Raw genomic sequence first — 24,033 nt, forward strand, 5'->3', positions numbered from 1 at the left:
GATTTGCCCCGGTATTTGGGTTTGGCTATTCTTCTCGTGAAAGAAAGTTAAGGGCAAGTGCGATTCCCGTGAGGACGGCAACATATCCGAATTGAACCTTAGCTAAGAAGCAGCGTGTAGCTGAGTACATGTACCTATGTTAGGTAATTATATGTAAGTCGACACCTGCCCATCTAAGTCAGGAGGCATCGCCGTTACGTAGCAACCAAGCCCGAAATATTGATGGTATTACATAACATAGTTTGATAGCTTAGGTCAGGTACCTTAGCTTAGGTAGTTTTGTAGATCTATGAGCAGATTTAAGACTAATAGGTATGTAGCTGCCTATACCGGCCCATGCACAATTGTATGTTAGATGTGTATATTTCAGTTGTCACCATCTACAAACATTGTCAACACTTTTATGAATTTAACGACAGCAAAGTATAAGCAGTGCGTTTGTATACCTTAGATACCTACATAACCAACAGGTAGTGAATTGTGGGTGTCTCTATACTGATAGCAAAAGTATACACATCTGTATATCGTCTATCTGTATACCTACGTGTCTACTTGATACTCAACCCTTAATTTTTATTACTACCCAGCGTGCGTGTATACATACCTATTTTCTACCTTTTTTCTATCTTAGAAGAATATGAGGCTGATTTTATTTGTAGCAACACGCCTAGCAACACACCTAATAACGCACATCGCATTTCTATTTAACTTCGATTACTTCTCGCACCATTCAGATTATCTCTTTCTATTCAACAACAATTACGGCTGCGCCAGTCTTTCAAAACGCGAACGCAGCAACACCACACACAGGCACAACCATATTATTATTATACGTTGTCCCTTCTATCACTTTCCCGCCTCCCGTCTACCTTGCAATCGTTTTTTTTAGATTGTTATCTCTAGTTGGCACATCCTTACATAACATCCTTACGTCACATCTTCAACTACCCCTTTCAGAGCATCGCACCTTCACTATACACATCTATTTAGGTTCAAAGACCCCTGTATTATTCACACCTTCCCGACTATACTCTGAAGCCTGTGTAACTGCCTTTGAGCAACTCAAACCTTGTGGTTCATTCCTCGTCTTCTGAGTTGGATACCAGCAGGTAAGTACAGCTACCATTTCTCTCTTGACAACTAACACTCTTCACCTGTCATGTGTTTTCTCTCTCTCTTCTTCTTCATTTGGTTCCACAGCATAACATCCACTCATCCAAGCACACACATCACCACAATCTCTTCATTCTCCCATCTTGCTCTCTAGCTACTCTATTTTACTCGGACCCGCTCGCTTCATCACAATCCTCTTGGTACTAACAGTATTGGCATTACCAGCCAGATTTCCCAAGGTTGGTTCTGTCTCTACTGTTTCGTGATGATTACTTTTGACCACAGCCTTCACGTCCTATCATTCTGCCTCTTCTTAGCCTTTGACGACACAGCGCGACGTAAGGCAACGCGATGTCATCGTTCACCAGACAAATCTTTACCACACCAACACCCCCTACGACTACCGACAACCTCTATAACTTATTCTATATTTCCTCATATCAATATTTTCTTTGTACTTTTCCTTTACGTTAGATCGATATCGCCATGCCCTCTATGCTATCCTTATTTCCTCTTCTACTTTATCACTGACGCCATGAAGTGCAAGCCTCTTTTTTTCACTTGTCCTTTCCAGCTTAACTTCTCACTGACTATCATTATTAATAGGTTCTAACTGTTCTTACCATCAGACTTGGTCAAGTCAATTCTTGTACAAGGTATGTCTCAAGCCCTTGCAATGTCGAGTCACTCACTCGTGTGTTTACACAATGAATGACTTACACGTCTGTCAATATCACATATTCTTCTTCTAACTCGTCATACTCCTCCTTACCTCTTCTTCAGTCCTGAATCAACATTTATTTCATAGGTTCGCAGTCACGAATAGTTTCTCCTTTTACTTGACAAGTTTCTTTTCGCCTTTGCCGCCATATATTGATCTCTTAGAGTCCTGCTAACAATGTATATTTCTACAGAAGTCTATTGAGTTATTCTACTCCAAGCATCATGCATCACGACAACGGTGCACCCGTTCGCGTCAACACTCCCGAGGAACCGACCTCTGGTATTCACCAGGCTGCCCAGGCTACTGGCGCTCACGACTGTGCCAACATGAACGGTTCTCAGAACCACACAGTTGTTGATGCCAACATGAACGCTATTCTTCACCAGTTCGGCGGCCTTGGCATTAATGGCCTTCCCCCTATCCCGGGAATGATCCCTATGGCGACCCCTGATGGGCGCATTGTGCATGTTGCTGCTAACTATCCGACTCATACTGTCTCGGCTCCCGGAGTCCAGGCATCTGGCATTCCTACCTTTGGTTATCCATCCACTCAACCTGAGGCTTATCCGGGCCCTTATGGCGGTCCTTACTATGCTCATGGAGGTTTTCAGCACCACCCTATGCTTGCCCTTTCGCCTTACACTCCGGCGCGCACCAGCAGCGCACGAGAACACACTGACACCAGCTCTCGAGATGTTCCAGGTCTGGACATTCGCCGTTCATCTTATTCGACTAATGAGTCTACCCCGGCTACGCCTTTCCTTGGAAGCATGACGTCTCGAGACCAGGGTGCTCGTGTGACCGTGTTCGACCGATCTACCTATACAACTCCCTCGCCCCATCAGATCGTGGCTGCTGAAGCTCCTCAGGAGCCAAAGTCCCCTCTACTCGACCGCAGCCCCAAGATTCCGTTCGCTGTTCCGGCTGTCTTTACCCCTCCTGAGAACATGAAGACGCTTGAACAGAGCCTTGTTAACCCTATTCCGGGCAACAGAAACGTGTACATCCGCGGCCTTCATCCCACTACGGACGATGCTCTTCTGCTGAAGTATGCAGAGCGCTTTGGTCCTGTGGAGACCTCCAAAGCCATCATCGATTCGAACACTGGTGCTTGCAAGGGGTGAGTTATCTTGTAGTCTATAGTCGCATCCGAGACACTTCAATTAACACAACTCCTAGATTTGGTTTTGCCAAGTTTGTCGAAGTTCGTCATTCCGAGAATTGCATCCGCGGATTCTATCGTCGAGGTTACGAAGTCGGCTTTGCAAGGGTAATTAATCCCCGCTGCTTTTCTTCGTGACTTTTAACTAACCATTATAATTAGGAGTCGTTCAACTCGCGACTACGAGCTGAGGGTGATGAGAGCTCAACCAACCTTTATCTTTCTAACCTTCCAAAGAACTACACTGAGACTGTAAGATCAATGATAGGTCCGATATAGTTTACACTGTCTAATGACTATAGGAAATCAATCTCATTTTTGAAGGTTACACCATCTTGTCCAGCAAGGTCCTTCGAGACAGTTTGGGCAACAGCCGTGGTGTTGGATTTGCACGGTAAGTTAATCCTCTAGGAAGAACAAGGAAGTTTACAAGCCTCTAATGCTATTATCAGCTTCGAGTCACGCGATATCTGCGACGAGATCATCAACGAGTTCACTGGTAAACTCATTAGTCGTGAACGTCTTCCACTGCAGATCCGCTATGCGGATACACCCGCCCAGAAGGAGCTCAAGCGGGTGACTGCTAAGCGCCGCCAGTACCGCACCAACGAATACAACGTCAGTGCCTATGGTACGACCCTTGTGGGCATGAGCCCTGCTCGCGTTCTCTATCGAAACGGTCCTTATGTTTCTGAGTATGTCCCTATCCATTTCAATCGGCCCTTGCACTTTTGCTAACTGTTGTTTTTCAGTGGTGCTCCCCAGGACGGTTCGGGTGGTTTTGGACCTGGGTATAGGCCCTTATGCCGACGATCTCGTTAGCCAAAGAAGCGCTAACTTGGATATAGACCCGGTGATGGTGTCGAGATCCGTGTCGAATCCCCATTAGTCGCGCATGGCAGCAGCCAATCGTCTCCAGTAAAACAGGAGAAGGAATAATAAGTTGCGTGATAGTATCCGGTGTTGTTATTGTTGTTACCGCCTATTCGGTCTTGTTTTTCATGGTTTCCGGCATCACGGCAGATATTTTGCTGCCATAATGTTGTTACTGGCATGCGCAATCTGTTCATCAGCCCTAATATGGTTTTCTGTTGAGTTTTTTTTCCAGCTTCTTGTTGCACAGCTCGAGTTTCTTTACTGAGTTTTAGGGACGAGACGATACGTTATGACTCATCGCGATGATAATTGGAGGATGATACGTGGAAAGGTGTGGGCGTGGGTGTTTGAACCTTTTTATTTTATGATAAGTCTTCTAATGTTGTCCTTACTCTCTTTATTCAATGATGGCAGAAGTTTTTTTTTGGGGGGGTTGCAGAACATTAGTGCAGCATTAATACAAATTTTGCGCATATAAACCACCTAGTTTCCGAGGCGTCCTTCTCTTTATTGTGAAATTGAATAGGTATCTTCCTGGAAATAGGTTACGGCTTAGGTGTACAGCGCCTTTAAGAACTCTATAACAATTGTGAGTTTGAGATAAAAGGGGTATCAATTACTCGTGTTCTAGTAAAACTATTCGCTTATTCACGTCTTAGTTTCGATTGAAAGCGTATCCATCTCTATCTTCTTGACGTCTGCTTCTTGGTCATTTTTGCCAGCATCTGATTCATCTGCTTCAGTATCTTCACTGTCCTCTTCCTCGTCCTCATCTGTGGATGCTCCATCATACTCATCTCCCGAACCGGCCTCGTCTCCTCTTGTCGCCTGCTGCTCTCTGATAGCAGCCTCCAGGTCTTTAAGGGCCTTCTTTGAAAAACCCGACGCCTCGACTGCAGCGTCAAGCCTCCTAGCCCCGTCCTTGCCCACCGTCTTCTTGGCATCCTTGAAGAAGGGCCCTGGTTGGGTACCGACGAAGTGGAAGCGCCGCTCGAAGAATTTCTTCACGCAGTTGACGTCTCGGTCAAAGTACATCTCGGCATTTTGATGATCCATGGATACCATCTGGGGAAAGTCGATGAGGATGGGCGTTACTGTGAAATTCCCCTTGCTCTCGTTTGCCGTGCTCTCGACTTCTTTGCCCTTGGCAGATGGGTTTGGTTCATCCCGCTCTTCTTTGATTAGGATGTTGAACTCGTTGAAGTCACCGTGGATCAAACCGTGCTTGGCCAGTCGCAGGATCATGGATATTAGTTCTGCGTATAGGGCAGCAGGGTCAGGGACCTCGGAGATTTGGCGTAGGGGGAAGGCGTCGATGAAATTCATAAGAATAGTGTGACGACTTTGTGATATGGGCTCTGGTACGGGGAATCCTTCTTCCTTCAGGGCGCGCATGAAGGCGAACTCCTTCTCGGCGGCTAACCGTGATAGGTACATCCAACTGCCGCCCTGGCGCTTTCGGAGGTAGTCACGGTTGGACTTGACGGTGCGAAAGGAGATACGGCCTAATCGATGGATTTTAAGTACGTGTTGTGTGCCCGACTCGTCGGCTACGACTATAATATCACTCTCCTTGCCGACACCGATTCGGTTTCCTACACTATACACTTCTCGCCGGCTCGCGTACGTATGTAGTGCTAGGTAGTCTAGACCACCGTACGTGAGCCGGTACCCATCATACTTGGCCTCCTTGAGCCGCGCGATCAGGCCGACCTTGGCCAGCGCGGAGATGGACTTGTGTACGCGGTTGCTACCGCCGCGAAGTTTGGAGAGAGATTCTATAAGAGGAGTGGGGATGATTTCATGGTTCCTGCTGCCGATCTCGACCTGCCCAATTTTCGGTCAGTCGAGGAGCGGCTTTTCAAGATGGGAAGAAGAGGAGGGGTCGTACAGCTGTTAGGACTCGCCAGTCCTCTGCTGTGAGATGGCGCATGGCCTTGGTGTCGAGCTTCATGGTGGTCGATTCTCGTTCAACGTGGGAATTTGGTTACTGTTATAAGAGCCTTTCTAAAACGATGGGAGTTCTATAACTAGGCGTTGGTTTGCGAGGATTGAAAATAAGAGAAGTAGAACAAGAGGTACATGAGATAGAATAGGTATGAGATAGAAATGGAACCCCCACCAATTCTAGTAGAAAAATACAAGGGACCCTCTATCTAATCTACGATAAGATATGATCTCAAGTACCCTGACGTACCTACCGTCTTATTGGATGTAAATGCACTGACTTTTTAGAATTTTGATTGGTCTGATCGACGTCAAGCATCGGGAAGGCTCTGTTGAATTTTTGGCGCACAGACCACTTCCAATCACTAAGCAATAGGCGGCAGAGCAGTCGCGTAATAGGTAGCAAGGCCCTTTCCGCCTTGCCTTAGAGCTTCGACCTGACCTGCCACTTCAAGAGCTTTCATGTTGGGAAAGCTTATCCGCAATCCGCAATCCGCAATCCGCAACCTTTATTTTCTACATCCACTACATCCACCACCACAACCTTACCGAATCGAAACGTCTTTCTTTTCTCCCTCTACCGTGCCCGCTCATAGGGTTCATATTAATATCTCAGCTGTCTGGTCCCTATTGAATTAGTTCATCTTGGGAACGGCGTCTGGAATCTTATCCACTTGTAGTTTGTATTAACTACCACATTTGCCCCCCAGACGACCATGGCGCCGAGCAATAACCAGCCCACGTCGGCCGACAAGGGAAAAGGCAAGGCTGTCGAAAGCCAACCTGGCGATAACAAGAAGGCCAAAGATGCTCAGTCTTCAGCTACTGGTAAGAAGGATGAGGATAAGGTCGATTGTGCGTCTACTCCCCGCCTACTGCGTCATCATCCTATACTAATGGTTATGTAGCTACGGAGGAGTTGAGCGAGGAAGATCAGCAGCTCAAGAGTGAGCTTGATATGCTGGTAGAGCGATTAACGGTATGATTATGACACTCCCTGCGCTGTTCATCTTCCAGAAGTGCTAACTCGGTTCGTAGGAGTCCGATGCGTCCCTCTACAAGCCGTCCTTGGAGGCCATGAAGAATTCCATTAAGACTTCGACATCCTCGATGACAGCAGTACCGAAGCCATTGAAGTTTCTAAGGCCACACTACGAAACCATGACAAAACTTTATGACGAGTGGCCTGAGGGAGAAGACAAATCATCTCTGGCAGACGTCCTGTCAGTCATAGGCATGACCTTCTCAGACGAAGATCGCCAAGACACCCTGAAGTATCGCTTATTATCACCAACACAAGACATAGGGTCGTGGGGCCACGAATACGTCCGGCACCTAGCCTTGGAGATTGGCGAGGTCTACGCAAAACGAATCACCGCGGAAGAGTCTGTCAAAGACTTGGTAGATCTTGCACTGGTTCTCGTGCCGTTGTTCTTGAAGAGCAACGCCGAGGCCGATGCTGTTGATCTCATGAGTGAACTCGAGATTATCGAAGACCTCCCTAAATTCGTCGACGAGAACACCTATTCTCGTGTCTGTCTATACCTTATTAGTATGGTCAACCTCCTGACATACCCAGAGAATGAGCAATTCCTTCGGACTGCGTTTATCATCTACAGCACCTACAAGGAATACACTCAAGCTATGGTAATTGCTATCCGGCTTAATGACCTGGATCTTATTAATAGTGTTTCCAATTCGACCAAAGACCCCGCGTTAAAAAAGCAGATGGCTTTCCTGATTGGTCGTCAGAAGAGCTGGGTAAATGTCATGAGAGACATAGATTCTAAAAAAGACGCGATGGAGATGGAGGAGGCCGTTAGCAACGTCAAGTTGGCGGAATACTTCAAGACTCTAGGCAAAGAGCTGAACATTCTGGAGCCTAAGACCACTGAAGATATTTACAAGAGCCATCTGGAAAGTAGCCGAGTTGCTGGCATGACAAACTTGGACTCTGCACGGCATAACCTTGCCGCCGCTTTTGTCAACGCTTTTGTCAATGCTGGCTACGGCAACGACAAGATGATGCTCGTGGACCAGGATAAGGAGTCATGGGTATGGAAGACCAAAGACGAGGGCATGGTCTCTACCGTCGCCTCCCTCGGAACTCTTCTCATGTGGGATGTCGAGACAGGTCTGGACAAGATAGATAAGTTCACTTATTCGTCTGAACCATTGATAGTTGCAGGTTCGATGTTAGCTATCGGCATCATGACCTCGGGCGTGCGTATAGATAGCGAACCCGGTCTGGCGCTGCTAGGCGACACGGAAAAGCTCGAGAGTAAGCACCGACTTATCCGAATAACGGCCATTATGGGTCTTGGACTTTCCTACGCTGGATCTCATAAGGAAGAGGTGTTGGAACATCTGATTCCCATTATTAGCAATCCCGACAACGACATGCAGATAGTTGCTATGGCTGCTTTATCTTGTGGTCTTATCTGCGTCGGTTCCGCTAACCCTCTGGCGATCGAGGAAATAATGGGTGTTTTGTTGGACGATGAGCGCGGAAACGTTTTTTCGGACAAGTGGTTTAGATTCCTAGCCCTTGGACTCGGGCTTCTCTTTTTCGGCCGTCAGGAGGAGGTCGATGTTATCTTAGAGACGCTAAAGGCAGTTTCCCATCCCATGGGTCGGCCAACAGCGATCCTCTGTGAAGTCTGCGCCTGGGCTGGCACTGGAGCCGTGCTGAAGATTCAAGAACTGCTGCATATATGTAACGAGCACTTTGATGCCGACTCCGGAGACAAGGGCTGCGAGGAATTATTGCAAATGTACGCAGTCCTTGGAATTGCGTTGGTAGCGATGGGCGAAGATGTCGGGCAAGAGATGGTACTACGACAGTTTGGGCATCTCATGCATTACGGCGAGGCCAACATTCGGCGTGTCGTGCCGCTGGCTATGGCCTTGATTAGCCCCAGCAACCCCCAAATGAAGGTCTACGATACACTGTCTCGGTATAGTCACGATAACGACAACGATGTCGCGATAAACGCAATCTTCGCAATGGGATTACTCGGTGCTGGCACCAACAACGCAAGGTTGGCCCAACTTCTACGACAATTGGCCAGCTACTACCACCGGGATCAAGAAACCCTCTTCATAGTTCGTATCGCACAGGGTCTTTTGCACATGGGCAAAGGCACCATGACGCTTAACCCCTTCCACACGGATCGGCAAATTCTCTCGAGAGTGGCGACATCCGGTCTGCTAGCTACACTTGTCGCTATGATTGATGCCAAGCAATTTATCACATCTAACTCTCATTACCTCCTATATTACCTTATCACGGCTATGCATCCCCGTTTCCTCGTCACTCTAGACGAAGATCTTAAGCCTTTGACAGTCAACGTCCGTGTCGGTCAAGCCGTCGATGTTGTCGGTCAGGCCGGCCGACCCAAAACGATCACTGGATGGCAAACGCAGAGCACGCCCGTGCTTTTGGCGTACGGCGAGCGAGCAGAATTGGAGGATGAGCAGTATATCAGTCTCAGCAGTACATTGGAAGGCCTCGTCATCCTTCGTAAGGTAAGGCCGAATTCTCTTTCTCAGCACTATTGATTTATTTAGGAATACTTATACTGACATCCTAATAGAATCCTGACTGGGAGGATGGAAAGTAGTGCACGTCGGATCGACTTCTATGACATCCTAGTAGATTATCGTCCTAACTCTGATCTGGAGCAAGACTTGTTTGCTCGTGACTCTGGACTGGCCACAGGATGAAAAATGTACTAATAAAAACCACATAATGCACTTCCAAGCATCGCAAGTTTAGAACGCGACGTCGCTTGGTCTCACGCATTAGATGTATGGTGGAAACGGCTCGGGACCTTAGGACCGGGTTCGACGTTGTATCGTTGGTAATGAACATGGTTACCCACTTGCTTTATACTACTTTGCTCTTCTACGTAGACGTGACTCTTAAGTATTATATACGTTAGGTTAGGTAGGTATGTACTACCTAATATGCCGACCCCTTTACTTCCTCGACGGCCTAGCATTCTTTGCCTTCTTCTGCTCCTTGACCACACGCGCCTTGCGGATGTCTTCTGAACTCTTGATCTCCTTCTTACTACCCATACCATCCTTGAAACGGCCAACACGCTTCTCGCGTGCATCGGCCACGCGCTTCTTGCGTACGTGGTAGTCGTCACGGTACTTGTCAGCCTCTTTAGGAGCCTTCTCCTGCTTATGTCTGTACCGCCCGCCATTTTCGTCTCCCGCGCCAGGCGCACCCAAGCGCGGGAGTTTCTTCTCGGTCTCGCCGACGCGGGGTAGACGACCGAGGCGCTGAGCGCGTCGCCACCTATCAAAGCGGCCGCTCTGGAAACTAGCGGCGATCTTGACACCGCTCTCGCCGCGGACCAGTCGCTTGCCGCCGCCGGCCGATTGGGCGCGCGAGCCGTCGTCGTCGTTGTCCCGGGCGACGTACTTGGAGGCTTTCTTGTCCCAGCGCATGCGGGCGCGGGTCGGGGCGCCGAAGTTCTTGGCGCCCTCGTCGTTGGTCAGGTCCATGGTTAGGTTGCGGGCGGCGGCGACGAAGTTACCGGTGCTGCTGGCGGCGGCGGCGGATTGCGAGTTGGAGCCCGAGTGGACGCCGTAGCCGCGCTCTTCGGCGGCGTTGATGGTGCGGGGGGTGTAGGACATGAAGATCTCGGAGTCTTGGAAGGAGGAGGTTGGGTCTTTGGAGGAGGAGGATTTGTTGTGGTTGGATATGGTGACTTCGAGGTCGGAGTCGGAGTCTTGGTCCTCGATGTTGGCGGGTTCGGCGTCGGATTCTACGGCGTCTTCCTGGGGATCTACCATTTCCTCGTCTTCGTCGTCGAATCCATCTATACCGTCCATTTCTCCGGTTTCGTTGGCCCCTTCATTATCCTCATCTTTACCAGATTTACGGGGACCGAAGCGCTCGCGAATGCCCTTCATAACGTCGGCCGCATCGTTTTTGCCCGCCTTGGCTGATCTGCTAATTTCGAAGATCGTCTCATGTGGCTTGAAGCCGCTGATCTTCGCGAGCATTTCCGCGCGAGCATCCTCGGCCGCTCCTAATTCGTCACCAAAGATGGGGTGAAGTTGCACCCAGCCTTTGGACTTAATAATTTCTTTTGCTCGTCGGGCACTTTGGCTAGAAGCCGAATTGCGTGTCCTTAGATAAAGCTTCTCAGCCTTCTCAGATACTCTACGGAGAGCGCTGATATCTTCGCTCTCCCCTAAGACTTTGTTAAGCCACTCCATGTTGGTTTCTACCTTGCTTCGAACCGGGGCTCCAACTGTAATGTCTTCTGCAAAGTTTGTAGCATCCTTGCCTTCTTTGCCAAGGACGAGTTTCTTGCCCAGAAACAGCTGCAAATCTAAGAGATACGGGGCATCCATATCTCTCACGAGACTATAACTCCAACCTCTCTGCCCCGCTCTCGCCGTACGACCAACTCGATGGACGAAAATTTTGGGTTGCGGAGGGAAATCGTAGTTGATCACATTAGCAAGAATAGGAATATCAATACCTCGAGCGGCCACGTCTGTCACTACTAAAATGTTGGAACGACCACGCCTGAAGTTTTCAACTTGCTCTTTTCTGGCCGTCTGGTCTAGGGAGCCGTATACGTACGATACTGCGAACCCTGACTCGCCCAGTAGAGATTGCAGATACTCGACGTGATGTTTGGTAGCAGCGAATATAATAGTCGAGTGTTCTGTTGGTTTCTCTCTTACTCTTGGCGCATCAGATCCTCGCTTTCTCTTTTTTGCATGTCTATCGGACTCTGCCTGAACGCCCTCTGGCAATCCCGTGGGCATTTTGATGATATCGTTTAGGATGTGGAGAAGGGTTCCTTCTTTCTCGGCGCCCTTCACACTGAAAAATGCTGATTGAAGATCTGGAGATACCTTTGTCTCGGCGTCTAACCGGACCAGACTTGGATCCTGTAAACCTGCACGGGCAAACTCGACTAATGAAGCTGGTAAGGTGGCCGAGAAGAGTAAGGTCTGTCTTGAGGCGGGCAGGGCGTGTAAGATCTCGGTGAGTTGCGCAGCGAAACCCATTTCGAACAACCTGTCTGCCTCGTCGAAAACGACATACTGGATTGAGGATAAATCGAGAGACATCTCGACCTTGAGATGTAGGAATCGGCCGGGGGTACAGATGACGATATCGGGATTTGTTGTCATAGCGCTGAACTGCTCCTCTAAACTATCACCACCGACAAGGAGCACGCATTTGAGGGTCGTTCCGCGACTGAATTCCTTGACGACCTTCAGAGTCTGGATGGCTAGTTCTCGAGACGGCGAGAGGATCAATGCCCTTGCACCAACTGTGGCACTATGGGCCCTCAGACGTTCTATCATAGGAATAACGAATGCTGCTGTTTTACCGGAACCTGTTCTCGCCATACCAACAACGTCCTTCCTCTGCATAATTAATGGTATAGCTTTCCTCTGGACAGGGGTAGGAACTGAGAACCCTTTTCGAGTGATGGCTCTTAGTAGGTTGGCATTGAGACCTATGATTAGTTACATTGTTAGACAGAGTTATATAATAGTATGTCACATGTCGTCGGACGGGTGTGTACGAACCCATGGCCTGAAAACCACCACCTTTCTTAACAGATTTTCCTTGCAGATTACTGGCTTTTCTAAAAGAAGCGGCCTGCTTAAGGGCAATAAAGGCCGCGTCGCCATCGTCTTCTTCTTCATCACCGCCGTCCAGGAAATCAAGGTCTAACTCTTTCTGTGTGTCATTCTTTTTGCTCTTCCTGCTCGATGCGCCAGTGTTGTCTGTGAGTAGCGATCCTAGAATATCGACTTCGTTTTCGGACGGCGTCGGAGACACCGCGCGCGACGGCATATTGTTAGCGGGCTAGTATACCGATATGAAGCCTACATAGATGTACAAGCGACCACAATATAACGCCGAAATTAAGACAAATCGATTAAGAAATTGAGTCTACAATCTCAATTTGAAGCTGTCGTGGGGCGGCTCAAGAACTTTTTTCGAAGTTGTAGGACCCTGGTTAATGTTATCGATACGCTAATGTCTGATAAGCATTTTATCCCCATTAGGTACATGTGTACATGTTACACGATGTATTATACATGGAAGTACACCCTAAGGTTGTTTGTACCTATCGTATCGTAACTTCTATTCCTTATCTCCTCGCCTCCAGCCCCGAACCTCTTACACTTAGTTGACATCTGATTTACTGACTTACACACTTGCATTACATCTGATACTTCATCTTTCCCACACATTCTGCTTAATTCCTAGCCGCACCAAACCAGCTATTACTCACGGGATCGTTCTATAATTGGAAAGATGGCGACCAAAGAAGAGAGTCCTGTTGAGGATAAGGATGCACTTGACACGCTTGAGACGGAAGCCAAGGAGTTCGACAAGGCAAGCTGAGCTCATCGCATCCTCGTCGTATATTTACTAACCTTCTATAATTTAGGATGCTGAGATAGATCGCATCCTAAAAGCTTTCCGTTTAGATGCGTAAGTCATTTTGACGCATTGCGGCTAGGAAAAGAGATAGTACTAATATTTACTATAGCTACGCAGTCCTCGATCTGAACCCTGGTGTCCCGGAATCCGATATCAAACTAGCCTACCGCAAGAAATCACTACTTATCCATCCGGACAAGACGAAGAATCCTTCTGCGCCGGAAGCCTTCGATCGGCTGAAGAAGGCGCAGACCGAGCTGATGGACGAGAAGCACCGGGAGCGGCTAGACGAGGCCATCGCGGACGCGCGCATGCTACTGATCCGCGAGAATAAGTGGACGGTCGACAGCCCGGAGCTGAAAACGGAGGACTTTGCAAAGAAGTGGCGCGTGAAGACACGCGAGGTCCTGATCGATAACGAGCTAAGACGAAAGCGTCAGATGAAGGCCCAGATGCAGGAGGAGGGCCGCGAGCAGCGCAAGGTCGACCAGGATCTCGAGGACCGCAAGCGCAAGAGGCAGCACGAGCAGGATTGGGAGAGCACCCGAGACCAGCGCATTGATAGCTGGCGCCAGTTTCAAAAGTCCAAGTCCGGCGACGATAAGAAGAAGAAGAAGAAGCTGAAGCCGATTGGTTGAGTGCGGGAGCATCTAGATGGGGGGAACTATGCGGTTGCACATATGCTTGCTTGCTTACACGGGAATCGCACGCTCGTCGACCCTAGGTCAGATGAATGGGTGATGGATGACTACATACGTCATGGGTTACTACGTGAGTTCTATTTGATAGACCGAAAGAAATACTTATGAGCCTAACTCCCTTAGTGACATTGAGACCGAGTTTTTTTTTTTCGTTTCTATCACAGGAACAGGATATCAAGGTGAGTTTGTACGTGCTTTTATGTATTCCAGGGTTTGCGATGACTGCACACAACAGACCCAGTAGCGGGACGACGACAGGGAGGTTGGTACCCCTGGTCTTGAATTGATCCTAAGACGAATAAGGGGCGAAGACGCATCAACTACCCGGATTCCCTCGCATCTCGACATAAAATCTATATGCAAAAAGCCAACCCTCTCAAAGTAGTCATTTCGGTTTCGTAGATTAATACGCCTTACTATCCTGGTCGCCGGTCCCTAAACGTAGCTCTTTCATCTTCCTACTAATGCACCTAATTCCTAATTCAAGGTCTATGCTTCTGCTTATACTGAATGAATCTAGAAAGATTCATGTTCGCTTCTTCAGCACGCACACGCAGCTCGGTTGATTTCCTCCTATCAATTGTTTTCACCATAGCCTTCACCATTGGGGTGGCCTCTTCAAAATGCTGCAGAAAGTTGTCTTTCCAGAAGACTTCTTTGTCCCATACCTTATGTTCATCACCGTAGATATCGAACAATTGGTTCAAGGCCTCTACAACGTCTGCGGCCGAGGTCTCAGGTAGTCCCTTCACTACCGTGAGGAGGAAGATACCTATCTCCCGATTTAATTCGATCGGTTCGACGAGCGCGAGTTGTCCGAGTACTCCAATACACTTGACGCCAAGACTTTGGAATGGATCTTCCTGGTCTGGATTGAGGTTCTTGGATGCGTGGTATAGCGATATGAACTTTTTATGCTCATCTCCGCTGAGGAACGTCTGGCCATGCAGAGTCCTTGCGACAGCCCATGCGAGGCTCGTCACGATCGTAGCAAGTTCGACATCAGATGTATTGCTCGAAAGTACCGGCGCTATTATCTGTTGCCAGATCATACGTGCTGTCGGCGTCCAAGCGTGCAATATGGCTGCATTCGATTTCTCGGCAAAATCAATACAGCTCACCGTCCAAGAGATATTATTCAGAGCCGTTAAAGCATGGCCACGAATCAGCTCTGAGGTCTCGTCGTCGCCACCGTTTGCACGAACAATTTTCACAACTTGTGGAACTGCCTTCTGGATAAGCTCTTTCAGGGTAGGCAAGTCATCGATGCCCTCAATCTCGTCGTCGCCATCGTCTGCTCCAGTGACCATTTCCATGTCTGCTTCCATCTCGTCTTGGTCCATCTCTTCGTCCTCTCCATTCTCTTCATCGGATTCATGATCAGAAAGGTCCTCCTCGCTATCAGCATCCATAGCATCTGCCTTTTCTCTCCTTTTTTCTTTTTTGTTCCCCAACTCTAGGGTCTGCTGTAGGGTAGTACCGATAGATGCCAGAATCTCAAGGGCCAGCCGCAAAACCTCCGCTGGGCTCGTTGAGCTGTTGCCGTTTGTCATGTTCCCACTGGATTGAGTATGCTCGAGTGTCTGGGAAAGCGTGGGAACGAGAATAGCGTCGCAAGCACCATCCTTGCCAGGTGTATGATCATTCCATTGCACAATAGGGAATATGTTGTGCAACACACCGCAAGCCAAGACCGCCTTATAGCCATCGCCATTCTTGAATGCGATGAGCTGTTTATAACACTTAGTGGTATTATCAGCTAGCAGTGCTTCCGCGAACTGTTTGTTGTCCTCGGAAAGCGTGATCATACACGAGAGGGCACCGTTCAAGACCGGTGCGGTTGTGAAATCTAATGTGACGAGGGTAAAGAGAAACCGAAGTATTTGCTCATTGCGAGTGGCCGCATCTAGAGCTTCATCTTGTGCTTCAGCTAGAGCTGATAATATAGCAGTAAGTGACTCTGCAATCCGCCAGACGAAATTCTGCTCAGCTTTGGTGGTTTTGCTGAAAGCAGGACTTGTTGACGTGAGAGCAGCTGTTATCTATGTGAGAGTCAGTAAATTATGATCCTTTAACCTTTTGCTCTAAAGGTGTTCGAATCTTACCTTCGCGCAGGCGTGCTGAATAGCAGTTAGAGCATCAACTCGATATAGGTGGATACAGAAGTCTGCCTCTTCCTCAGCTGTAAGGATGCGGAGAATTTCCCATCCTGCTGCCCGGCTCTCTAGACTTGCGTCGGTTAGAGTCTCACTGAGAAGAATATGAACAATCTTCTCCCGTAGAAGTAGTTTCCGGCATTTGGTATCCTGAATAATGTTGGCGATGGCGCCAGCAGCGGCAGTCCTATATTTTGGCTCGGTGCTCTGGAGATCCTTCAGGACAGGCAAAATACTTTTCTCTCTTATCGCAGCTAATTCTGGGTCCGAGGGTGGCTTTACTGGTTTAGCAATTGGATCGGAGCGCTGGCCACCCTTCGCCCTGTTGCGGCGGGACTTGGCCATAGTGAAAAAGCAAAAGGACTTTGGAAAAGATTCGCTTAAACTAATGTCTTCTAACTTAGAAAAGGGGTTTACCGAATGTTGGTAGCTTTAACACGTTGAACATTAAGATGGACACTTACACGTGAAGCTGAATTTTAATTTTCGGGTAGCTAGAAAAATTTCCAATGGCTTGTATGCAAGGTGCGTTAAGGCATAACGTACCCCACCATCAAACTTTACGATACGGATGATGTATAGCTACCTGTAGGTACCTAGGTACCTAGGCATGTTAGGTAAAATGTATGTGAGCTTTATGTGGGGTTTATCTGCCAAGCTTCCGTCGTGGGGCTTATCGTAACTGACGGAGCTCTATTTTCGAGGCAAGTCTGAAGCAGTCCCGCTGTCCCGTCATATCAAACCTTACAATAAAGTTAGGGTACATTTGTATATAACCTATACGAATAACCCATGTAACATAACACGTTTTATTTCAATATTCAATGTATTATACGTCTAGATATAATACGTGCCGGTTAGCGGGAATTGTAATCTAAGCTAGGACCCCTAAAGAGCAACGGGATCGTCACTCCCAAGAGCTTCATCGTCGCTCAGCCGAGTCAGCCCCAAACTTCCTGTAGTTGGACTCCAGATAAACTTTTTGTCGCCAACCACATCTAACTAACCCATCTTTTTCTACGAAACCTTTACTCAATCTTGGAGTTACAATTTTGAGATGCGGCTTTCAACGCCTCTATCACCCTTAAGGACCGCGTTGTGATATCCGCCTAGCTTGCCCATCTTCTGCTCGCGCTGAAGGGCCCGTGCCGAAGTTTCGGGTATGTCTGCGTGGGGGAAGATGCGAGGATTCTTCCTCAGCGAAGAGGAGCTGGGTAAGAAGGATGATGACCATAAGCCCTTTAAGAATGGCACTGGTTTGCGACAGCCTAATTGGCATCCTGCTAGAGTCACTCCGCGACGGTCGCTCAAACGTATAGCCATCGCGCTTGTCGTAACTGTGGTCATCTATCTCTTCATCAAGAATATACCCGACCTCGGCCCTAACGCACAGATGCGCCGTCCTAGCTACACCTACTTAGAGGACCTCGATGCCGCTATTCCCAAGCGCCCGTCTTACGAACGGTCTAAATCCCCCCCGACTAAACCGAATACCCGTCTGCCGAACACGCCCGAGCGCGACTTCAATGGACCCGTCAAGTTCCTTGAGCTGGCGCAGACACTACATGCCATCGGTGGCACAAGAGGGACAATGGCGATGAATAGGAATGTTCTATTTGCGACCTCGAGCCTTAAGAGCGCGGCGACGCTGCTGCCGATCGCCTGCCAGATGGGATTAGAACTACAGAATTATGTGCACTTTGCCCTAATGAGTCGGAGCGATATCGATATACGAGACCTGCGGAAACTTAACGGCATCGACGATTCTTGTCATATTATATTCCACGGTATGATACACGTAAAGGTTAAGATGACGTGGGCGCCTACTAACTTAATTATAAGATGCGCGTACCGACTATGCTCAGGTATCGACAGACGATCGAATGGAAAATGCGGTATTTCGAGCGTTACGTATGTAGTATTTCTCCCGTGGAATAGGCGCATCTGCTTATGTCTATTCTAGATCACGTCTTTTATTACATGCACCCTCAAGCTATTTTTGTAGATGGTTCAAGTGATGAGGAACCGTTCTTCCTACGAGCCGTACAGCAGCACGCAAATGTCAAGAAGAATACTTTAATTGAGCTACCGCGTGGTTCCGGGAAAAGGCTTGAGTGGCTAACAAAGCTCGATAGTCAGGCTTTACGCAGTAAGATAATTCATTACCTACCTCCTAACTATGCCTGGCATTACTGACCGTATTTTTAAGTGTGGAATAAAGTGCATATTGATATTCTTATTCATGCAGTACCGGGGACTTCGGGGAGCTTGATCAGACTTCTTAGATCACTTAGTGCTGCGGACTATACTTCGGGTTCAGTCCCTCATCTCACCATCGAGCTTCCTCACGACATTGACACATCAACTAAGCACTTTCTCGAAACGTTCGCCTGGCCACCCGCCCATATACCTAATCCGACTAATGCACGGCATCTTTCTCTCCGCCATCGTATACCTCGCAAGAGGATGAATGAGGAGGAGAGTTCTGCTCATTTTCTTGAATCTTTCTGGCCGGCCCAGCCAGAGCTCTCACATATATTAGTACTCTCTCCACAAGCCGAATTATCCCCTGATTTCCTCAATTGTAAGTACTATGCCCCTCTTACAAGAGTGCGATTTTGATTAACCCCTATAGACTTAAAATATTCTTTATTAGAATACAAATACTCAGCTATTTCCACCCACCAGCACTGGGATCGCCGGCTTTTTGGCATCAGCCTCGAACAACCACTCCAGTTACTGGACGGAAAAGGCTCATTTTCTCCGCCTTCAATACTGCAAAACTCCAAGTCTAGCGATGCTCCACAGAATGAAGCTTCAACCTCGTTCCTGTGGCAAGCACCTACTAGCAATGCTGTGCTTTTCCTAGGCGACAAATGGGTAGAGCTACACGATTTCGTCTCCAGATCGCTAGAAGCTAAGCAGGAGTCGGACCCTACCCCAGCGCTCCTGTCAGAAAAGGCCGTGAGCATACAACATCCGTCTTGGCTGGAACATGCCCTAAGACTAGCCCGAGTACGCGGCTATTGGATGTTGTATCCCGGCATCGACACCGCTAGGAACCTGGCCACGGTCCATAGAGAGCTAAAGCATATACCCGAGGAGTATGCTACTAAAGAAAATTCGAAGCCGCTCTTGGCGGACGACGCAACCGAGGAAGAGATCGAAAATATTAGACAAAAGATCCGAGCAGGGTCGGAGATTACCCTTGCCCCGGTATCCCTACTCGACAGCCTTCCTAATAAAGGAAGCCTGCGCCCATTTGGCGACTTGCCCATACTAGCTTGGGATGGCCGGGAGACAGATTTCGAAGAACTGAACTCCCTCTCCACTAAGTACTCGGCCGAATTCAGAGAGAAAGCTGGTAACTGTGCGACAGAACCTGCGGAAAAATTGAAAGAGAAGGAGCATTTGTCGACACAAGATCTATTCTGTATAACAGAATGAAGGCTGTCGTAACAAGAGAGCTATCAAAATAGTCTTTGGAGCTTTGGAAGAAGCTTCGATATACCCTCAGCATCGTCGCCCATAAGGCTATATGTAGTTGGAGTTATTGAAACTGCGGGAACTGGCATTTGATTGTGGTGTTCGGCGTACTTTACCCGGGATACAGGGTACATATATCAGCAGATTTATGAAGAGAGATGATGTATATATAAATTCAGAAGTCAAACGGACAGGAAGACAGCTGGAGTCGAGAAGAGCCTAGTTATTTCTCTACTTGCACTTTAGTGATTACCAACAGTATAACGGAAGTGCCCACGATGGACAATGCGATAAGCGACATGATCTTTACATCTTATTAGCCGCGGATCTATTTAAAGGGGTCACAGTAGCACGTGAAACTCACCGATTGCGTCCTCCAGCCCGTCTGGACTATGGCAACTTTCCTACTATACTTATCCAGAGTCTCTGCTCACGGCCAGCCATTAGCAGCTTATACGATTTATGGCGAGAAGGTAGAGTGCACGAACTAATATAATTGCCGAACCCGAGAATCAAGCAAGCCAGAGATAGTAGCCAGAAGATAATGCCAAGCGGCTGGGCCATGCGCAGCTCAAGGTCTGAGGGCTGCGATTTAAGGTGGAAGGACAGCACGATGGCGATGGCGACAATGGCCATGTAGACGGAGAGCCGTAGGTAGGATAGGAAGGCTATCCCGGGGCGGTCTTGTTAGCGTTTTTTATATTTATTTATATGGTATTGGCTTGACTGTTTTGTTTTTGTTTTTTTGGTTTTTTTTTTCTCTTTGACTTCTTATAATAAATATAGTAAATGATGGTTAGAGAACTAACTTCGCTCATTGGCGCAATGATCACGCGTGTCGCTGCTCTCATTCTCGACGAGCAGCGGGCCGAGGATTGGCCAGCTCCAGAATACGTTGCTGATGGATGAGTCGTTCACCTCGACCGGGCGGCTTAGCTCCGTGAGCGAGAGGCCGCTGCAGCAGGAGCGCGATGGCCGGGGGTCTTCGGGGTCGGGTTGGAGGATTGGCATTATTGTTTTTACTAGGTTAGGTAGGTAGGTATTAATGAATTAATTATTAAGTATGTTAAGTATCTCGGGTGAAATTGTTAGATATATAAGAGCTCATATGTAATATCAAAGTTTCAACTGTTTTGTTATTATTAGCTTGAAGGTAAAGATGCTATGATTGGCGATATACATAGATATCGAAATGGATCAGAGGCTTAAAATGGTCGAATCTGGGGACTCGCGCACGAACCAATAAGAAGCGGGGTCATGAACACTACAATACCTAGCTCCAGTCTAGTATTCACTGCTTTGTACCTACCTATCGCCTACCTGCCTTTAACGTATGCAGATATCGCGCCACGGAAGTTCAAGTTACGTACCTAACACAGTATTTCATTCCAGCCCACACAAGCAGCGCCATACGTATCTACCCGCTTGAGCTAGACCGAGACAAGACAAATATATGACGGTATGCTTTAGGATGAGCTCCGGTGGCGGCCAATCAAGTGGGGGCTAAGCCGCCGTAAATTTCTAAAACTGGGGACTGCCGTAGAAACTGGAGATCGTATTGAGTCAACCTAGGCTATCGTGAATTTACTAGATAGTGGTTTATCATAACAGCTTCTTACGCTTTTTTTCTTAACTACATATATCATCTTTATATATAACAGGGGCCCTTAAATTATATCTTTTAAATAGAATCTTCCCACTGGAAAAAGACTCCGCGCTTTGAACTTGATAAGCTTTGGCACGAATATTGCTTCGCGCACCTCTTGTTACTGATGTGGTTGGGCCGGCTTTCCTTGCTTTTTGAAGTGTATTATTGAACTTATAAGACGACAAGATGCCCAATTCTAAACCGATTCCCCAAAAGAAAAGGGGGCTGGACATGGCTTCGTCTTTCAAACCCGCTTCGCCAATAGCGCAGGAGATACTGGCTAGTGATCTAGCTGAATGCTCTGAGGATGAGATAGTCGAGGACGCCTTCGACAATGGGTCCGGGTCCGAGTCTGATACTGAAAGTGGACCTGTCTTATATACACAACCTACTGGAATGGCCTTTGGGTATAGGCGACCGAGTCTTGTAATCGACCCGGTTAACGAGCCTATTCTTACCAGGGTCGAAAAGAGGCAGTCTCGTGATGCTGAGCGCAGTTTGTTAAGAGATAACCACATCATTCCACCTAAACATGCCTCAGAAGAACGGTCCGGGATACTTTCAAGGCTGTATAAGGCCATGTTTAGCACCAAGATTTGCAAATTGCCAGAGGATGACGAGGCCCCTAGAATCACAGTTCAGCCCTCCGAGACCTCACCTCTGCTAGCTGGTACCGCTGACTCGTCAACCTTACACCATGAGCACCTAAATGAGCAGTGGGATGCCGCGGTGGCCTCTGGGATGATAGAGACCACCTGGCAGAGGGAGGCCAAGACTATTGCAACTTACTCGCGATCGTTAATCTTGACATTTCTATTGCAATATAGCATCAATATCACTAGTATTTTTGCCGTCGGGCGGATTGGAAAAGTTGAGCTGGGTGCCGTGAGTTGTAAGTTGGAACGCCTTGTTCCTGTTCGCCTTCCGACCATTGACTAATGAATCGTAGTGGCCACCATGACAGCGAATATTTGCTGCTACGCTCCAATGCAAGGCCTAGCAACAAGTCTGGATACTCTCTGCGCACAGGCATACGGATCTGGTCACAAGCATTTAGTAGGTCTACAGCTCCAGAGAATGACTTACTTCTTGTGGTCGCTTGTTGTCCCTGTTGCTGTGCTGTTCTTCTTTGCTGAGGATATACTCCTCCTTATTGTCCCCGAGCCGCGATCTGCCGAGCTCGCCGGTCTCTACCTTCGTGTTATCATCGCAGGTGTGCCCGGCTTTGTCGCATTTGAGGGAGGCAAGCGGTTTGTTCTATCGCAAGGTTTATTTATTGCAACAACTTACGTCTTGTTGATTGCGGCCCCCTTAAACATATTCATGAACTGGCTTTTCGTTTGGCACTTGGGATTCGGATTCGTCGGTGCACCTATTTCCGTTGCGATAACGCAGACAATAATGCCATTCCTCCTACTCTCCTATGTATTGTTCGTAGACGGTTCCCAATGCTGGGGAGGCTTTACCCGACGTGCTCTCAACAATTGGGGTAAGTTTTAACACGACATCAATGCAAGTATCGTTCGAGGTTGATTACTAACGTACCGTACCGTAGGTCCCATGGTTTGGCTCGCCTTGCCCGGCATGGTGATGGTGATGGCTGAATGGCTTGCATTTGAGATCCTTACCTTGGCAACGAGCCAATTTGGAACATCTTACCTAGCGGCACAGAGCATTCTAATAACTCTGACGTCAACAACCTTCAATATTCCATTCCCCGTTTCTATTGCTGCTTCTACGAGGATTGCTAATTTAATAGGGGCTCGGTTGATCAATGCTGCCAAAACCTCAGCCAAAGTTGTAAGTTACCTCCCTAGGTACCTTGGGTATCAGCCAAGCTTTTGAGACATACGGACTAACGAATCCAAAGGCATTCGGAGCAGGTTGTATTATTGGATTATTTAACCTGAGCTTACTCGCGGGTCTCCGTTATCAACTCCCCCTTCTCTTCACCAGAGATGAAGAGGTAATTGATATAGTGGCGAGAGTCATGCCGCTTGTGGCGGTTATGCAGGTTTTCGACGGGCTCGCAGCTGTTGCCCACGGGTTGCTTCGTGGTATCGGGAAGCAGTCATTTGGTGGTTACGCAAACCTGTCGATCTACTATCTCCTCGCCTTGCCCATCTCGTTTGCCACCGCTTTTGCACTTGATTGGAAGCTTATAGGCTTGTGGCTGGGGACTACTATAGGATTGGCTCTGTAAGTTCATTTATTTACCTACGCCTCTGGGAAAATCCCGCACACGAAAGTTGCTAACCCTTATGATAGTGTTGCTGCAGTGGAGTTTTGGTATACTTATGTCTCGGACTGGGAGCAGTCAGCTCGGGATGCTGAGGATAGGAATGCAGCTGGTTAAATAATGTTGGAGATGTTCTCATATTGTATGTGTTTAAGTAAGGGATAAATGTAATTGTGTATGATTTGTCGATATAGTAGATCCCTAAATCCCCTTGCTCCATATTATCCTTCGAGTTCGTCTCTAGGTAATTGATAGCAGCAATACCTTAACTTTGCCTAGTGAAGTGAGACATATGAATACATACATATGATAGACGAAACCTCTTGCGTAGATCATCGTACATAAGTAGGTAATTCAATAGTCGGAGTTCGTGAAACACATGGATTCGCACAGTGTGCATATTTAGACAAGCTGTTTAACCTTAAATCAGCCAAGGATACATTGATTGGACGACAAGATAAGGTGCATCGCATGAGTGAGGCTGATAGTCTATCGATAGGACATGGATACGTCAATTCCATTATTATTATTGATTTA

The 24,033-nt window shown here is 47.9% G+C and overlaps 9 protein-coding genes across 9 annotated transcripts; 5 read left to right on the top strand and 4 right to left on the bottom strand.

Annotated features, from left to right (window-relative positions):
• Positions 1 to 2,058: 2,058 nt before the first annotated feature.
• Positions 2,059 to 4,347, top strand: F4817DRAFT_368092 (uncharacterized protein; the record flags this gene model as incomplete). Its single annotated transcript, XM_049307204.1, has 7 exons — positions 2,059 to 2,957; positions 3,017 to 3,107; positions 3,162 to 3,251; positions 3,302 to 3,393; positions 3,452 to 3,694; positions 3,752 to 3,790; positions 3,848 to 4,347. 7 exons carry the CDS (start codon positions 2,059 to 2,061, stop codon positions 3,936 to 3,938), a joined length of 1,545 nt encoding a protein of 514 aa, XP_049162434.1. The 3' UTR covers positions 3,939 to 4,347.
• Positions 4,348 to 4,397: 50 nt separating this feature from the next.
• On the bottom strand, positions 4,398 to 5,986 carry F4817DRAFT_327108 (RIO1-domain-containing protein). Its single transcript, XM_049301989.1, has 2 exons — positions 5,767 to 5,986; positions 4,398 to 5,702 (listed from the first exon to the last, which is right to left on the bottom strand). The coding sequence occupies exons 1-2, from the start codon at positions 5,827 to 5,829 to the stop codon at positions 4,524 to 4,526; spliced, it is 1,242 nt and encodes a 413-aa protein (XP_049162435.1). The 5' UTR covers positions 5,830 to 5,986; the 3' UTR covers positions 4,398 to 4,523.
• Positions 5,987 to 6,257: 271 nt separating this feature from the next.
• F4817DRAFT_327110 (26S proteasome regulatory complex, non-ATPase subcomplex, Rpn1 subunit) lies at positions 6,258 to 9,717 on the top strand. Its single transcript, XM_049301990.1, has 4 exons — positions 6,258 to 6,677; positions 6,731 to 6,801; positions 6,861 to 9,350; positions 9,419 to 9,717. The coding sequence occupies exons 1-4, from the start codon at positions 6,539 to 6,541 to the stop codon at positions 9,443 to 9,445; spliced, it is 2,727 nt and encodes a 908-aa protein (XP_049162436.1). The 5' UTR covers positions 6,258 to 6,538; the 3' UTR covers positions 9,446 to 9,717.
• On the bottom strand, positions 9,718 to 12,832 carry F4817DRAFT_327111 (ATP-dependent RNA helicase dbp10). Its single transcript, XM_049301991.1, has 2 exons — positions 12,399 to 12,832; positions 9,718 to 12,325 (listed from the first exon to the last, which is right to left on the bottom strand). Exons 1-2 carry the CDS (start codon positions 12,667 to 12,669, stop codon positions 9,804 to 9,806), a joined length of 2,793 nt encoding a protein of 930 aa, XP_049162437.1. The 5' UTR covers positions 12,670 to 12,832; the 3' UTR covers positions 9,718 to 9,803.
• Positions 12,833 to 12,898: 66 nt separating this feature from the next.
• On the top strand, positions 12,899 to 14,113 carry F4817DRAFT_327113 (DnaJ-domain-containing protein). Its single transcript, XM_049301992.1, has 3 exons — positions 12,899 to 13,218; positions 13,274 to 13,317; positions 13,376 to 14,113. Exons 1-3 carry the CDS (start codon positions 13,138 to 13,140, stop codon positions 13,902 to 13,904), a joined length of 654 nt encoding a protein of 217 aa, XP_049162438.1. The 5' UTR covers positions 12,899 to 13,137; the 3' UTR covers positions 13,905 to 14,113.
• A 90-nt stretch (positions 14,114 to 14,203) lies between these two features.
• On the bottom strand, positions 14,204 to 17,245 carry F4817DRAFT_368094 (uncharacterized protein; the record flags this gene model as incomplete). The annotated part of the gene is made up of 3 exons (XM_049307205.1): positions 14,204 to 16,009; positions 16,073 to 16,508; positions 17,172 to 17,245. 3 exons carry the CDS (start codon positions 17,243 to 17,245, stop codon positions 14,450 to 14,452), a joined length of 2,070 nt encoding a protein of 689 aa, XP_049162439.1. The 3' UTR covers positions 14,204 to 14,449.
• A 58-nt stretch (positions 17,246 to 17,303) lies between these two features.
• F4817DRAFT_312571 (uncharacterized protein) lies at positions 17,304 to 19,570 on the top strand (the record flags this gene model as incomplete). Its single annotated transcript, XM_049300142.1, has 5 exons — positions 17,304 to 17,910; positions 17,966 to 18,034; positions 18,087 to 18,272; positions 18,333 to 18,707; positions 18,759 to 19,570. The coding sequence occupies 5 exons, from the start codon at positions 17,304 to 17,306 to the stop codon at positions 19,568 to 19,570; spliced, it is 2,049 nt and encodes a 682-aa protein (XP_049162440.1).
• Positions 19,571 to 19,701: 131 nt separating this feature from the next.
• F4817DRAFT_239723 (uncharacterized protein) lies at positions 19,702 to 20,854 on the bottom strand. Its single transcript, XM_049299011.1, has 4 exons — positions 20,419 to 20,854; positions 20,098 to 20,277; positions 19,974 to 20,035; positions 19,702 to 19,913 (listed from the first exon to the last, which is right to left on the bottom strand). The coding sequence occupies exons 1-4, from the start codon at positions 20,618 to 20,620 to the stop codon at positions 19,833 to 19,835; spliced, it is 525 nt and encodes a 174-aa protein (XP_049162441.1). The 5' UTR covers positions 20,621 to 20,854; the 3' UTR covers positions 19,702 to 19,832.
• Positions 20,855 to 21,160: 306 nt separating this feature from the next.
• Positions 21,161 to 23,779, top strand: F4817DRAFT_327121 (MATE efflux family protein). Its single transcript, XM_049301993.1, has 5 exons — positions 21,161 to 22,149; positions 22,207 to 22,746; positions 22,813 to 23,057; positions 23,128 to 23,456; positions 23,526 to 23,779. Exons 1-5 carry the CDS (start codon positions 21,444 to 21,446, stop codon positions 23,611 to 23,613), a joined length of 1,908 nt encoding a protein of 635 aa, XP_049162442.1. The 5' UTR covers positions 21,161 to 21,443; the 3' UTR covers positions 23,614 to 23,779.
• Positions 23,780 to 24,033: the final 254 nt, after the last annotated feature.

The sequence above is a fragment of the Daldinia loculata genome (assembly GCF_022478755.1).
Source record: "Daldinia loculata strain CBS 113971 unplaced genomic scaffold F4817scaffold_6, whole genome shotgun sequence".
Classification (NCBI taxonomy): domain Eukaryota; kingdom Fungi; phylum Ascomycota; class Sordariomycetes; order Xylariales; family Hypoxylaceae; genus Daldinia; species Daldinia loculata.

Excerpts from the sequence above, each read along its gene's own strand:
- F4817DRAFT_239723 (XM_049299011.1), bottom strand. The coding sequence starts at position 20,620 with ATGCCAATCCTCCAACCCGACCCCGAAGACCCCCGGCCATCGCGCTCC. Across the intron at positions 20,278-20,418 it reads TCATTGCGCCAATGAGCGAA|CCTTCCTATCCTACCTACGG; the intron begins GTTAGTTCTCTA and ends GCCCCGGGATAG. Across the intron at positions 19,914-19,973 it reads CGGGCTGGAGGACGCAATCG|ATCATGTCGCTTATCGCATT; the intron begins GTGAGTTTCACG and ends TAAGATGTAAAG.
- F4817DRAFT_327110 (XM_049301990.1), top strand. The coding sequence starts at position 6,539 with ATGGCGCCGAGCAATAACCAGCCCACGTCGGCCGACAAGGGAAAAGGC. Across the intron at positions 6,678-6,730 it reads GGATGAGGATAAGGTCGATT|CTACGGAGGAGTTGAGCGAG; the intron begins GTGCGTCTACTC and ends ATGGTTATGTAG. Across the intron at positions 9,351-9,418 it reads GCCTCGTCATCCTTCGTAAG|AATCCTGACTGGGAGGATGG; the intron begins GTAAGGCCGAAT and ends ACATCCTAATAG.
- F4817DRAFT_327121 (XM_049301993.1), top strand. The coding sequence starts at position 21,444 with ATGCCCAATTCTAAACCGATTCCCCAAAAGAAAAGGGGGCTGGACATG. Across the intron at positions 22,747-22,812 it reads ACGTGCTCTCAACAATTGGG|GTCCCATGGTTTGGCTCGCC; the intron begins GTAAGTTTTAAC and ends ACCGTACCGTAG. Across the intron at positions 23,457-23,525 it reads ACTACTATAGGATTGGCTCT|TGTTGCTGCAGTGGAGTTTT; the intron begins GTAAGTTCATTT and ends CCCTTATGATAG.
- F4817DRAFT_327113 (XM_049301992.1), top strand. The coding sequence starts at position 13,138 with ATGGCGACCAAAGAAGAGAGTCCTGTTGAGGATAAGGATGCACTTGAC. Across the intron at positions 13,219-13,273 it reads AAGCCAAGGAGTTCGACAAG|GATGCTGAGATAGATCGCAT; the intron begins GCAAGCTGAGCT and ends TCTATAATTTAG. Across the intron at positions 13,318-13,375 it reads AAAGCTTTCCGTTTAGATGC|CTACGCAGTCCTCGATCTGA; the intron begins GTAAGTCATTTT and ends TATTTACTATAG.
- F4817DRAFT_327108 (XM_049301989.1), bottom strand. The coding sequence starts at position 5,829 with ATGAAGCTCGACACCAAGGCCATGCGCCATCTCACAGCAGAGGACTGG. Across the intron at positions 5,703-5,766 it reads ACTGGCGAGTCCTAACAGCT|GTCGAGATCGGCAGCAGGAA; the intron begins GTACGACCCCTC and ends AAAATTGGGCAG.
- F4817DRAFT_327111 (XM_049301991.1), bottom strand. The coding sequence starts at position 12,669 with ATGCCGTCGCGCGCGGTGTCTCCGACGCCGTCCGAAAACGAAGTCGAT. Across the intron at positions 12,326-12,398 it reads TGGTGGTTTTCAGGCCATGG|GTCTCAATGCCAACCTACTA; the intron begins GTTCGTACACAC and ends AACTAATCATAG.